The sequence below is a fragment of the Symphalangus syndactylus genome, chromosome 9 (genome assembly GCF_028878055.3).
Source record: "Symphalangus syndactylus isolate Jambi chromosome 9, NHGRI_mSymSyn1-v2.1_pri, whole genome shotgun sequence".
NCBI lineage: Eukaryota > Metazoa > Chordata > Mammalia > Primates > Hylobatidae > Symphalangus > Symphalangus syndactylus.
In genome coordinates this window covers 92,763,627-92,777,352 of record NC_072431.2, presented here as the reverse complement: position 1 = coordinate 92,777,352, position 13,726 = coordinate 92,763,627, and the positions used below count along the sequence as shown (strand labels likewise).

General features: G+C 41.3%; 1 protein-coding gene across 9 annotated transcripts in view; it reads left to right on the top strand.

The window, feature by feature from the left end:
• Nucleotides 1–13,726, top strand: part of GPR141 (G protein-coupled receptor 141) — a 46,696-nt gene that overhangs the window by 16,380 nt on the left and 16,590 nt on the right. The window contains exon 2 of one of the 9 annotated variants that reach the window (XM_063609655.1): nucleotides 4,175–4,227. The exons of the other annotated variants lie outside the window; for them this stretch is intronic. Within the exon in view, the coding sequence (XP_063465725.1) occupies nucleotides 4,175–4,227 (53 nt within the window). The remainder of the gene's footprint in view (nucleotides 1–4,174; nucleotides 4,228–13,726) is intronic. 9 annotated transcript variants of the gene reach the window in all.

Sequence of the window (13,726 nt, the reverse complement as noted above, 5' to 3'; positions counted from 1 at the left end):
TTCATTCCTTTGAGATAACTCCGCCTTTTAAAAATCAAGTCCTTAAGAAAGATTCTCCCTCTCCAGATGAATTTAAGCCACTGATCTCAATGTAAGCCTGTTGCAAACACTGCTAGATATCTTTATGTGAATCTCCTAACTGGAGACAACCTTTCTCTGAAATCCCACAGCCTCTGCCTGTATCCCTCTCTTGTCCCTGAGTATTTCCTATTGGATCTGTTTAGACATTCTTGAACAGGCAGTGATCTAGATACCTAGGTTATGCCAGAGGTGCAAGTTTTAAACTCCAGACAAAAGAGTACACTGATTTGCTGGAATAACGGCTTCCGGGTTTAATTTGTCGCAGCCAGAGTGCCAGAGGTTTAGAAAACTCAGTCCTGTCTGTACGGTAAAAATAGATGACAGATACCCTCAAAGTCAGGGGAGATACCTTCATTTCATAACAATTCAGGAATCTAAGTCCAAGAAGCACCTTTAGGATTTTAAAGTTGCTAGAAGCTTTGTAACTCTCCCTGGGTATTTGAGTTTCTCATCTCCTGTTACTTGATTGACAGGGTAATATGAAAATCCAAAAGGCAGATCCCAGGGAGACCAAATCTGCTCTAGAGAGAAGTCCCAAGGGGGATAGTGGGTGGGGGCATCCCTGGGATACTGAGAAACTGGCTGGCCTTTGGTACACAGTAAGAGAGCAGCAATCAAATTCCCACCTGTGATCCCCTTGATAACAGCAATGTATTCACCTCCATATCTCCTGGGCTCACCTGAATCAGTGGTATATGGTGTAGGGAGGAGGACCCAAGAATTAAGGGACTCAGGGTGTGTATGTCTGAGGGCTGGGTGGGTCAAGTAATAAAGAGTATGAAAGAAACAAAGACAAGGAGGGTGATAAAGTGATCAATGTTGCCTACTTGATATTGCTTTTGTTTGGACCATTGATGCTAGACTGCCATTTACTCCTCACACCACCTGCCCCTCTGTTTCTCCAGGTAATACCTCAGGTCAAGAACACCAGGTCATGAATCAAAGGCCTTTTGTTTTTAAGCACACCTGATACCTGAAAGATGGAAAACAGTAGCTGCCCTTCTGGTGGCAATGCATGAGCAGATGGGGACAATAATTTTTAAAATAAGATAAATAGGATGCCTCTGAAGAACATTGTGGTTAGCTACTGCCAGCAAAATGCCACCTAATAAGTTTATCCCAAGAATCAACAGCACAAAAGAGCAATCATTTATCTTTACGGACCTGTGTATTGGCCGAGGGTCAGCCAGTTGGTCAAGGCTGAGTTCGGCAGCTCTGGAGAGCTCGGTTGGGCCTGCTTCCATTTCTGGTGTCTGCTGACTCTAGCTGGGCTGTCCTGGATGATTTCACTTGCTTCATGTGTCTTCATCTTCCTCTTAAAACCAGGGGCTAGCCCAGCATGTTTTTCTCATGGTAATGATAGAGGCACAGGGGAATGTACAGAAACACCGTCTCTTAATGCCAGAGCTGGAAGCTAGCACATCGTGACTTCCACTTTGGTCTGTGGGCCAAAGCAAGTCACTTGGCCAAACACAGGGTCAAGAGGGCCAGAAATACATTATGCTCCTACAGTGGGAGAAACTGCAAAATTATATGTCAGGAAATGTGCATATAGGCAGTGCATGAAGAATTGGGCAAATAGTGTCCCTAACACAAATATACACCATGTGTTATTAATTAAGTTAAATACATATAAGAAAATTTAGATAAAACACCATTAGGTTCTGATGCTAATTTTTTATTGTTATTTTTTATTTTCTTAGAGATATCATTATGTTACCCAGGCTAGTCTCAAACTCCTGGGCTCAAGCAATCCTTCTACCTTGGCCTCTCAAAGTGCTGCAATTACAGATGTGAACCACTGTGCCTGGCCTGATGTTAATTTATAATGCTTTCCTATGAATAAACTGTTAAAACACTTTAGTCGATGTATCCAAATCTGATTAAGAATTATTTTGCTTCTCTGCTGTGTAGATTCTTCTAATTCTTTTCTGTGTTCCTCATGCTTCCAAAGCTATACTTGTCTGCCTTGAATGTTATTACTCAATTAAAGTTCTCAGACTCTATATCTGCAATTGTTCTGCCACTTTAAAGATACCCTGTCTTTAAAGTTGCTGTGAAAAAGCCTCCAGTTCATTCTGCAGAATACCCATCAGTTGTATATTTACATGACTGAGACGTTATTTCTCTCCTGTGTAATTTTAGTTGCCACATATTGAGAACCTTCTAATGGAAGAATCTACACTAAATCCTTTATATCTCTTTGTCATCTCCTTTAAACCTTACAACAATACTGCAGTATTGATTGAGTAATCCCCATTACGTAAACAAAACTGAACTCAGGAAGATTAAATACATTGCTTAAGGATGAAATGGTAGTAAGATCAGAATTCATACAGTTTGGTTTGGCTACAAAGCCAATGGTTTTTCTACTATTTTTCACTTTTTCACTTATCTTTTTTTTTTTTTCCTCGTGTCCCCTCCTCTTACCCATATACTTGAGTTTTTAGATTTTTCTCTGAGATGTAGTAAAGAATGTTTGGGTAGCAAGTGTTAGTGCCATCTCTTTTTATTCTCTTGAGAGCCTGTGAGTGTGGCAAGGCACGTGTTATTATTATCCTCTATAAAGCTGCAGGGACTAGTACTTTGAAGTGAAGAGATTTACAGGGACTGGGATGCAGACTCCGTATATTTTTCTCCTCTCTTATTTAAATTACTATGTTTAATCATGGTAATCGAAGGTGTGAGAGTCTACAATTTTGCTACTGGAACTAGCCAGTGAACTTGGACCTAAAGGACTATATTTCTTTATAGAGTTCTGGAAGAGTTTGGAAATAATAATAGCATGGGTGTTCTTCACATCGCAATAACATAGAAATAAGATGGCAGAGGATAATTACTATTCAGCCATACAGCCCACTAGGTTCTAGAGTGTTGGGTTTATAAAAGGATTTTTGAATAACTTGGGACTCTTGTTACTAGTGGTTGTTTACCTAACTTCTTGGTCAATTTAAGTTAAAGAATAACCCAAAAAGAAGTCAAACTAATTTCAATTTATCTAAATAACCTTGAAGAAAGCCAACTGAAATTTCATCCCTTCCATTGTCCTCACTTTCCAATGAACATATTTTACTGTAAAGATATGATCCAAAAACATGTTTATTTCTCTTCATGTTGTTTTCATATGCCATTTGTGTAGCAACCACTGTTACGCTATGGCAGTTACTTTGATGTGTGGAAACAGGATGTAAGCTATTATGTTCTTTGCAATGGCTTCCCATTCATCTGTGTCTCAAGCATTAGGAGTTTCAAAAAACCCTGTGAGTCCTGATTTGGGTTAGTTTTATCTTCATGAAAGTTAGAAAATGGCATTTCTTTCCTGGGTATTATTTGTCTTTATCCTGAATTCTGCAAAACATGTTATAACAAGAATTGTTGGCTATTAATATATGTTACTGGTTTTAAAGTTTTTTATTTATTATTAACAAGAATTGTTGGCTGTTGATATACGTTAGTGGTTTTAACGTTTTTTATTTATTATTTATCTTATTTGATTGTTTTTTAGAGACAGAGTCTCACTCTATTTCCCAGGCTGGAGTGCAGTGGCATAATCATAGTGCACTGCAGCCTTGAACTCCTTAGGCTCAAGCACTTCACCTGCCTCAGCCTCCTGAGTATCTGGGACTATAGGTGTGAGCCACCACATGTGTCTAATTCTTGTTTAAAATTTATTTCTGTAGAGACAGGATCTTACTATGTTGCCCAGGCCAGTCTGGAACTCCTGGCCTTGGGCAATCCTCCCACCTCAGCCTCCCAAAGTGCTGGGATTACAGATGTGAACCACTGTGCCCAGTCTATTTTCTCCTTTAAATAGTGTTTTTTTTTCTCCTTTAAAAAAAAATCCTTTAGATGAGGAAGAAAAGGAAAGGAAACAAATGATATTTATGGAGTGATTGTTCAGCATGCAGTCTTAATGCTGAGTGCTTTACATAGTTTGTTGCAATGTTAGTCCCATATTACAGATGAAGAAACAATGGCATTTTGATAATGCAAACTGCATAGATCTCTAATTTAGCTTTTTTGGTTGTCAGGCTTTGATGGGTTCAAAATTTGATAGGAAATTTTGTTTGTTTCCTTTCATATTAAAACACAGTTGTTCTGCCAGATCCCTAAAAGTCTGTGGCCAGCAGGTGGTAGCGTCAGGAGGTGAGTATTAGTTTAAATATTGACCTCTGGTATGTTAACAAAATGGTAGCAGCATTTGTAAGCCGCCAATGCACACATTCCACTATCTAAAACAAGAGAATTTGCCTTTGCCCACCCTTCCTGAAAGGAGTCCTGAAATTCATTCTGATTAAACCACCATAAGCCTATGTGCAGCCCAAACTAGTAATTGTGATTAGGAGTGAGGCGGGAGTGAAATGCACTGCTCCATTTAACATAGCCCAAGTCAAGAATCCCATCCTTGGAGCTGACACAGAGTCAACTTTTCAGAATGACGTGGATCTTGAAATGGAAGTGGTAGGCTTTGAGGAAGGCAGACATGGGAGTCTGGGAGCCAGGCAAACCCAGCTGTCCACAACATCATTTATTCTTTCAAAGACGCATCTAGAGAGCACTCTTGCTAAGAACAGTGGGAGAAACTGACAAGAATTAGACATAGTTCCTGTCCAGGCTGCCAATAATTTATTATGGAGAGGGAGGAGCTAAATTAATAACTATAATCAAAACCTGAAATGCTGTGACATAAAAGTGGCAACTACTTATTAGAGTGAGAAGGAGAATTACTTTTTGGTACAAATAATGGAAAATTTTCAAAGGGGGTGAAAGATTTCTTAGAGCTAGAAGGGGTACTTAGGAATTTTTTTTATCTCTGTGTGATATGATGCTGAGAGAAACTGGGACATAGGGAGAGTAAGACTTGTTAGGGAATAAGATAGACAGAAAGATGAGAAGGAGAGGTAATGCCCAGGGTTTTAGTAGAAAATATAGGGCTCCAAAGAACAAAAATTACCCAATTTCACTGTTTTACTTGGGATCAGTTTTTCCAATAAGTGTGGTCAAAAAATCAGAACTGTGTGGACAAAAGTATAATTTCTTGTTGGCCGAAAAATGATAACTTGCATATTCTTTGGTGAGTTAGCTGTTTGCTCAGGAAACCAATGTATTGCAAAGTATATTTTCTGTCAACTTATCTGATTCCTTCTTAAGAATTTCTATCTCTGAATAAAGTTTCAACTATATTTGTTTACTTGTATCTCTTTTGCTTTAAAAGAAGACACAAAATACCTGAGCTTTCAGCTAAGTTTTCAACTCAAATTCTTTGTTTCTAGGTATTAAGGGGAGAGTTTTCCTTTACAGACTGGAGATGGATAAAGTGCCTGCCAAGGGGCTGAGGGTGTTGTGAGCATTTAAAAAGGCTCAGCTCTATGTAAGGTTCCCAGGAAGATAGGTGAGAGGTCCTCTATCTAAGAGCCTGAAATTTACGTGATGGATATGATCAAAAGAGAATCAAGCCATGTCCAAACCATGGGTGCATCTGAGGACACATAGGCCTTGCTAATTATGTGTGTCTTCTACTAAGGTGAAAATTTGCTTCATTTCCTAAATACATAAGAGACACTATGAGGGAACGTGGTTCAGAAAATATGCATGAGGGCTTGCGAGAAGGACAATGAAAAGCTGTTTTCAAATCTACAAAAGGGAAAGCTCAGTTTCTTTCTTCTACATTTAAAGTACGTGGCCTAAAACTGAATCAATAAAAGATAATTGCAAGTATATTTCTTATTGAAATCTCCCTTCCCCCCAAAGGTTAAGAGGATTGAGGACATCTCTGAAAAAGGAGGAGTAGATAGTCAAAGTCTAGGTGGAGGTTGTGTATTTGCTGATTGATGCATTTCAGACCATAATGGAGAAGACCACTTTGTTCATTAACAAACGTTTCAATATCAGTGCCTGCCTTTTGTGGTTCATGCTGTCCATCCCTGACATTTTCTGCCCCCTCTTTCTTTCTCTCACCCCCCTCGTTGTGTACTAAATCCTTTCTGTCTTCAAGTGTCACTCCAAAACCAGCTTCCTGCATGAAGCCTTCCCAGATTCCCCCTTCTCCCAGTTTGGCTTGTTCTTCCACAACAATGCTCTGATGCACTATCTTATTTTACCTTCGTGAATTTCTACAACATGCATCTGTCTCCTTCACTAAATTATAAGCTCCTTGAGGGCAGGACTGCTCTTCTTTTACTGTGTGTCCCTCCTTCATTACTGAACAATCTTTATACATCTCTTGGGCAAACACATATATCTTAAATCTGATTGTTTACATTGCTCATAAGTATAGTTGTTAAATATAATTATGTGATAAATGTACCAGAAGTGGATCCCCTGGTCTAATAGCCTTGCAAAGTATTCCTTCTTCTCTCTGGGCCGAAATAAGTCAATTATATTGAAAGTTAGAATTGTTAAAAAAGTTTATAACTAGTAAGAGTGATTACAAGCCCTAAATTCAGCAAATGTTCAGCGAAGTATTTAGCGTTTACTAGGTATCTAGTATCATGCTAGTGATGAACTAAATAGTCACTCTCAGCACCCTCATGGGGACCATAGTCCAGTGAGGAAAATGGCCAATTCATATGCGAATTAACAAATAGATTCACAGATAGACATTGTATAAGTACTATAAAGAAATTAAACAGTTCCAGTGCTTTGAGAGGCTGATGTGAGAGGATCACTTGAGGCCAGGCGTTCCAGGCCACCTGGGCAACACAACAAGACTCCATCTGTACAAAAACTACAAAAATTAGCAGGCATTGTGGCGTGTGCCTGTAGTCCTAGCTACTCTAGCTGCTTGAGAGGCTGTGACAGGAGGATTGCTTGATACCAGGAGTTCGAGGCTACAGTGAGCTATGAACCACTGCACTTCAGCCTGGGAAACAAAGTGAGACTCTGTCTCAACGGAAGGAAGGAAGGAAGGAAGGAAGGAAGGAAGGAAGGAAGGAAGGAAGGAAGGAAGGAAGGAAGGAAGAAAGGAAGGAACGAAGGGATTCAAGAAAAAAAGTTTAGAGAAAATGTGGGTTAGAAAGTCATTTCTGCTGATGAGCTTGATTTAAGACAAATTGAGCTATCCTCATTTATGGAGATGCATGAAAAAGCCACTGGTTGGCAACGGAAACAACATTTGCCCTGAGCATAAATGAGAAGAGAAACTGGTACTAGAGCCCTGTCTACATCCACTTAACAATTACTCTTCTGAGATCACAAGGGTGATAGAGCCTATGTAGATCCCTCTGGCTCATTGAACCTTAACCAAGGGCTTCTGTTAGGCTTTGAATGCACACCAGCGACATAGAACTGAAGATGCAGTATCTTAAGCAGGGCTCACATTTGTAATACACTTTTGTTTTAGGCTTCCCTGATAAGTTGTGTGTGTGTGTGTGTGTGTGTGTATGTTGCAGCGTGGGGGATAGGGTTGGAGGGCATTATGGAGGCAAGAAGAATAAACTTTCTTGCCTGTGCGTGAAGAGTTTCACCAGACGATTTCAGCTTTCTTCTGTAACCGGGGAAAGCTGTGATGTGGAGCATGGCCAGTTTATACTTAAAAATGTCCATGCAGTTCTGGTTGGTTCTGCCATGCCACAATCAAAGGTTGGGCCCAGAAAGAAATGCCTTTGGCTGTTTGGTAACCGACACTATCACGAGACAGTTGTGTTGACTGAGTCTAAGGTGGAAGTCTGTGTGAGCTGTGAGAGGTGATAAGATATGACTGCAAAAGCCAGGGCTTTGTCAAATCATACAATCTCAGGATTAGTCATCTTGTCTGACCATCAGATTCAGTGATAAGTTTTTGTATCTTGCAAGTTTTCAATTTGGCAAGAAGTTTCCTGTCAATGCTTGGATATCTGCATCTCTTCTTCCTGCATCCAGCATTGATGGCTAGTAGCTTCTTCTAACCATTCTAACTTTTAACATGGATCTCATCTTGTATTTAATAATTGACAGATGGGTCCTCTCCCATCTTATATGGATGATCAAAATGATTCTAGCAACTTAGTTCCTTTCCTCGAAAATATTGACACTCACCTTTGCCACACACGTCTGTGAATTATAAGTCATTGTTGTAAGGGACTAAACTGTCTAATCTTAGAGTTCGCCTTGGCCATATTTAGAATGTACAGTTCATAGGCAGCTGAGTAGAAAACCATAAAAAGGGGGCTGAGAATTAGATGAGAAACTGAAGAAATGAGTGAAATCAGTGATTCTCCACCCGGTCAGGAATTTTTTTTTGAAAAACATTCCTTTAATTCCTATGAGATACAGCAGGGAATGAGCTTATTGGAAAAGATGAGGGAATGAGAGTGTGAGGCAGAGCTTGAATCCTTCCAGAGATCCCATTAGAAATAAGGCAAGGATCGGGGAGCCAGGGCAGCCCTTGGAAATGGGGAGCAGCAGGAATAATGGGGAAAGCAGCCCCCAGAGAGTGTCAGGGCCAGCCTGGAACCAGCCTTTGAAGGGGTGACTAGACTTGGAGGGTTACTGGTCAAAGAGGAACATCTAAACTACTGCCAGGGCAACGACATGAAAGAAAAGGGTTCCAGGGTGTGGGGAGATTGATGGGGTTCGGGAAGGCTTGGGACTCAGCAGGGCCTGGGAGGTGAACCAGGAGTTGGGCAGAAGGCAGGCAGAGAAAAGGTATGCCATGACTCAAGCCTGGCACTTCCAAAAGAGGGCCTGCCCCAGGCACTCATCCTGGGTTTGCAGGGCACAGGGCAGCAGGCACTTAGAGATACCAGACCCTGGTGCCCTTCGATGGCTTTACGTGGCCCACCTTGGGCTAGGTCTTCCTAGAGCTGAGCATGTGAGTTGAGTGCACCATAATAATCTCTGAGTGTGGTTTCCAATCTCAACAAAAGCAGAGAGTTAAGTACTTAAGAGTTCAAAAAGGAAAAGAAATTAGGCCGGCGCCACGGCTCACACCGGTAATCCCAGCACTTTGGGAGGCCAAAGGGGGCGGATCACAAGGTCAGGAGATCGAGACCATCCTGGCTAACACGGTGAAACCCCGTCTCTACTAAAATACAGAAAAATTAGCCATGCGTGGTGGCGGGCACCTATACTCCCAGCTACTCGGGAGGCTGAGGCAGGAGAATGGCGTGAACCCGGGAGGCAGAGCTTGCAGTGAGCCGAGATTGCGCCACTGCACTCCAGGCTGGGCAAAAGCGAGACTCCCTCTCAAAAAAAAAAAAAAAGAAATTAAGAAAAAGGTTCAGAACCCTCTCTGGGATAAATTAAATTTGGGGAATTAAATTTTTAGTGCAATTTTGTTGTTCTCTTACATTGCAATCTGATGAACTGCTTTTCAAACATTTATTGGCTTTAGAGAACTTGAGTAGGCCTGTTTTAATCACTTCTCCAAGTCCTCTTCTAGTATTCTAATTAATTGCTTTTCAATACCCTGATAGTTGGTCATAGAGATACAAGCAATACAGTTGAAAAACAAGGACCGATTGTCTAGGGGAATCCACAGCTCCGAAGGAGAGCAGGGATGCAGCAGTGAAGAAATGTCACTTTTTCTCTTTTTTCATAGGAAAGGGACTTCTGTGTTGCTGTGACCCTGTGATGTGCTGCAGAACATTTAGCCTTCAGAGTCAAACAACCTGGGTCTGCAATTTCAGGGCTGTCATTTGTTAGTTGAGTGAACCCAGAAAGTTGCTTAACTTTTCCGAGCTTCATTTCTTCAACTAGTATTTGGAATAAAAGTACCCTTGTCCTGGATTTCTTGGGAGGATTATAAGTAGCATATAAGAAATTTCCATCTTAGTGCCAGGAACTGAAGAGGCACTCAGGACCTGGTGGTGAAAGTTATCAATACATTATGCTACAATAGATGTGCCCGTTATTGGCGAAAAGGCATAAACCTAGAGGTACCTGGGGCTGAAGACAGAATACGGGTGATCTTGGGCAGATTGGCCTGGTTAATGGCTCAGTAGCTTTGATTTAAGAAAGATCTTCTCTGAATGGCTTTCACTTTGGTGGTGTGGTGTTTTCCATCCATAGATGTTGATTACTTCTACAGATGAAATGCCCATTAGAAACATGCCCAACATGTCCTAAAATTATTTTCCATTCTTGGTCCTCTCTAGATTTTTTTGTTGTCGTGGCAGCTGAACTTGTTGGCAGATTATATTGGGCTCCAAGACAAAGGTTGACAATTTCTCCATGTCTCTGTTTGGGTGTGAAGTGGAGACACAATTTTTAGAACTTCGGGGAGAGTCTTCTCTCACTGTCAGCCTAGACTGCTGAGGCCTGAAAGTATGGTGTCTGTCTCAGGGGGCAATGGGTTACTTGAAGGATGTATTTTATCCACAGCCTTTTTTGTCTTGTTCATTTCAGAATTTTGCCTACAAGCATATTTCACCTACAGTGAATAAAGATTGATGGTTGATTGAAGTCATCTGGATAACATATTGGAAAACTTCTTGACAGGATTAGTTTAAATTAGAAAGCAGAAATAAACTTTTGACTTTAAGGAAATATTTCATGTCTGTCAACATAAAGCAACTTGGCACTATCAATCTATATCCACAAATACTTTCATATCGTATGACCACTTTTTTATTGGACACCACCTTCTGGAAAAATCTAAAATATGTAAAACATTAAATTCACAAAAGTGATTGTCCTAGAGTTATTTATAACATTAATAAGTTAGAAACATAACATCATTGAAAATTTGATTAAATCACTTTGGAGGCATCCACTTGATGAGATGTTATATGGTCATATAAAAGTGCACGGAAACCGGTCAGGCATGGTGGCTTGCATCTGCAGTCCCAGCTACTTGGGAGGTTGAGGCAGGAAGATGACTTGAGGCCAGGAGCTTGAGACCAGCCTAAGCACTATAGTGAGGTTCCCTCTCTTAAAAAAAAAAAAAAAAAAAAGGCCGGGCGCAGTGGCTCACGCGTCTAATCCCGGCATGTTGGGAGGCCGAGGCAGGCCCATCACTTGAGGTCAGGAGTTCGAGACTAGCCTGGCCAACATGGTGAAACCCCATCTCTACTAAAAATACAAAAATTAGCTGAGCATGGTTGCAGGTGCCTGTAATCCCAGCTACTTGGGAGGCTGATGCAGGAGAATTGCTTGAACCCAGGAGGTGGAGGTTGCAGTGAGCCAAGATTATGCCACTGCACTCCAGCCTGGGCGATAGAGCCAGACTCCGTCTCACAAAAAAAAAAAAAAAAAGTTCAGAAACTCCAAGGCTAAGTACTTTGATATTATATATTACTAGCAAAAAATATGGTTTGAAAATTGAGGTGCAGTATTATCACTATCTAACAATCTAACACAGATGCATAGAAAGATATTAGCAGAAAATACACTAATATTTAAAAAAGTGGAAAAATTCTGTTCTAATTTTTCTCCTTCCTTCCTTCCTTCCTTCCTTCCTTCCTTCCTTCCTTCCTTCCTTCCTTCCTTCCTTTCTCTCTCTCTCTCTCTCTCTTTCTTTCTTTCTTTCTTTCTTTCTTTCTTTCTTTCTTTCTTTCTTTCTTTCTCTCTCTCTCTCTCTCTCTCTATTTTTTTTGACAGAGTCTCAGTCTGTTGCCCAGGCTGGAGTACAGTGGCATCATCTTGGCTCATTACAATCTCTGCCTCCCAGGTTCAAGTGATTCTCTTGCCTCGGCATCCTGAGTAGCTGGGACTACAGGAGTGTGCCATCACACATGGCTAATTTTTGTATTTTTAGTAGAAATGGGGCTTCACCATGTTGGCCATGCTGGTCTTGAGCTCCTAAGCTCAGGTGATCCACCCATCTCGGCCTCCCAAAGTGCCTGGATTATAGGCGTGAGCCACCGTGCCTGGCCTATGAGTCCAGAAATGCCTAATTTTTCTTTAGTGTCTTTTAGTTGCCTCTTGTTTTAAATTGATATAAAGAAATCTCAGAAACACCGAGAAAATAAAAAGAAATAAAATCCAAGTAGTTACTAGGAAGAAAAAAAAAAAAGTGAATGGCATGGAAGATGAGCAAGCAGGTATTGAAATGCCCGAAGTGGACATGGTGAGGGAGGGAAGAAACTATGATACTGGGTGAGGCACAGAGTGAATCCTGTGAAATGATGACGAAAAGCAGCCTCCTTTAGTGATGTCCTGTTCTTGCTCTATCACGTTTTAGTGCTTCATGGGCCATAAGGAGGCTTGGAGGCAAGGAAGTTACCAGCATTGTTGAATACCACGTTTTGCCTGTCTGAAGGCCTCGTCCCTTACATGTCCGTATAGACATGTTTCTCTGTCTGTTGAGGTTGGGTGGATTAAGTAGGCCAGGTGGTGTGTCAGAGGGGGCAAGAAGGCTGTGGTGGCACTGGACACTCAGGAATTCCAGGAACACAGTCCCCCAGATTTAACAATTTCTGAGAATAAAGCACAGTCCCTGGACGATGAAAGATTTCTTTGAAGCAAAATTTCTGGTAAGGAGATGGACATTCACGAAGATCAGAATTCATAGCACATTTCAATATCTGCAGACCTACAGATCTATGCAAGGCTCTCCCTGGGAATGGAAAGAACTCACTGACAGTTCCTTATTTTGGAGAACATGAGTGGCAGCAGGGGCGCCCTGGGTGCCTTACAGAGCAGTGTGGCTCACTCTACACAGACACAAAGCCTCTGAGTTTCAGCTCCCACTTCCCTTGTAGGTAACCAGAACTTGCATCCTCACCCATTAGAGAGTCAGCAGCAATGGTGAACTCCTCAAGTGAGGAGAGAAAGGATAGCTCAAATCCAGAAGCCTGCTCTTTGGTGGAAAATGATGTCTTTGATGAGTGAGGCTGCAGATCTAACTTTACTTGAAACTGCCTAAAAAATGTATTTTTTTTTTTTTTTTGCTATAAAAAAAACCATAGAAAACCCAAGAGAGTCCTTTCAAACTTCAGAAATAGGATATACAGAGGAGGAGGACTGTGAGAGAGAGTTTGAATATGAACAAAGCAGGGGGCAATTTTTATACGTTACTTAGGCATATAACCTTCTCCAATGAATTTCTTTAGAGTTGATATTTCTTTTTTATTGTTTCCCACACTGCTTCAGATATTTTCAGACAGATTTTTTTGGTTTTGGTTTTTTAGCTACACTGAGCTCATTCTTAATGTCGGAGCTGCCATCCCAGAATCTTTTCTCAATATATTTTGGATGAACTGCTGCTTGAGTTTCCCTGAGTGAGTGATTAAAGTGACTGTTCCTATTTGTTTTCTGCAAACACAACAAACTATAGTTCGTTCTAAGGAGAGCTCAAAGGCAGGAAGCCATTTGTCTGCTGACAACCTTTTCTCAGAACAACCTGTGATGCCTCTTCTAGCTGGGGCTGGACATCCATCCTGGCTCCCAACTGGAGTCCTTGACGTGGGGCCTATGGGGCTGGACTTAAAGCATAGTTCTGTTGACTAGAAGCTGCCATCTGTCCCGCTGGGCCTCTGGAGTCTGCCTTTAGTAGTGCTATGTCACAGGAATAGTCCCAGACTGAGACACAGAACCTGGAATTTAGCCAGTGACAAGCCGTGCTAGCTTTCAAAGGTCTCTGTGTGGGCCTCAGTGTCTTAGTTTAATGGGTGCACTGGATGCTATAATCTCTAGGTTTCACTCTGATACTAAGAATTCGTGATTTTTTCTTCTGATTCCTGGTCCAAGCGTTCCTTCTCTCCTGGAGATGGAGACACCATGG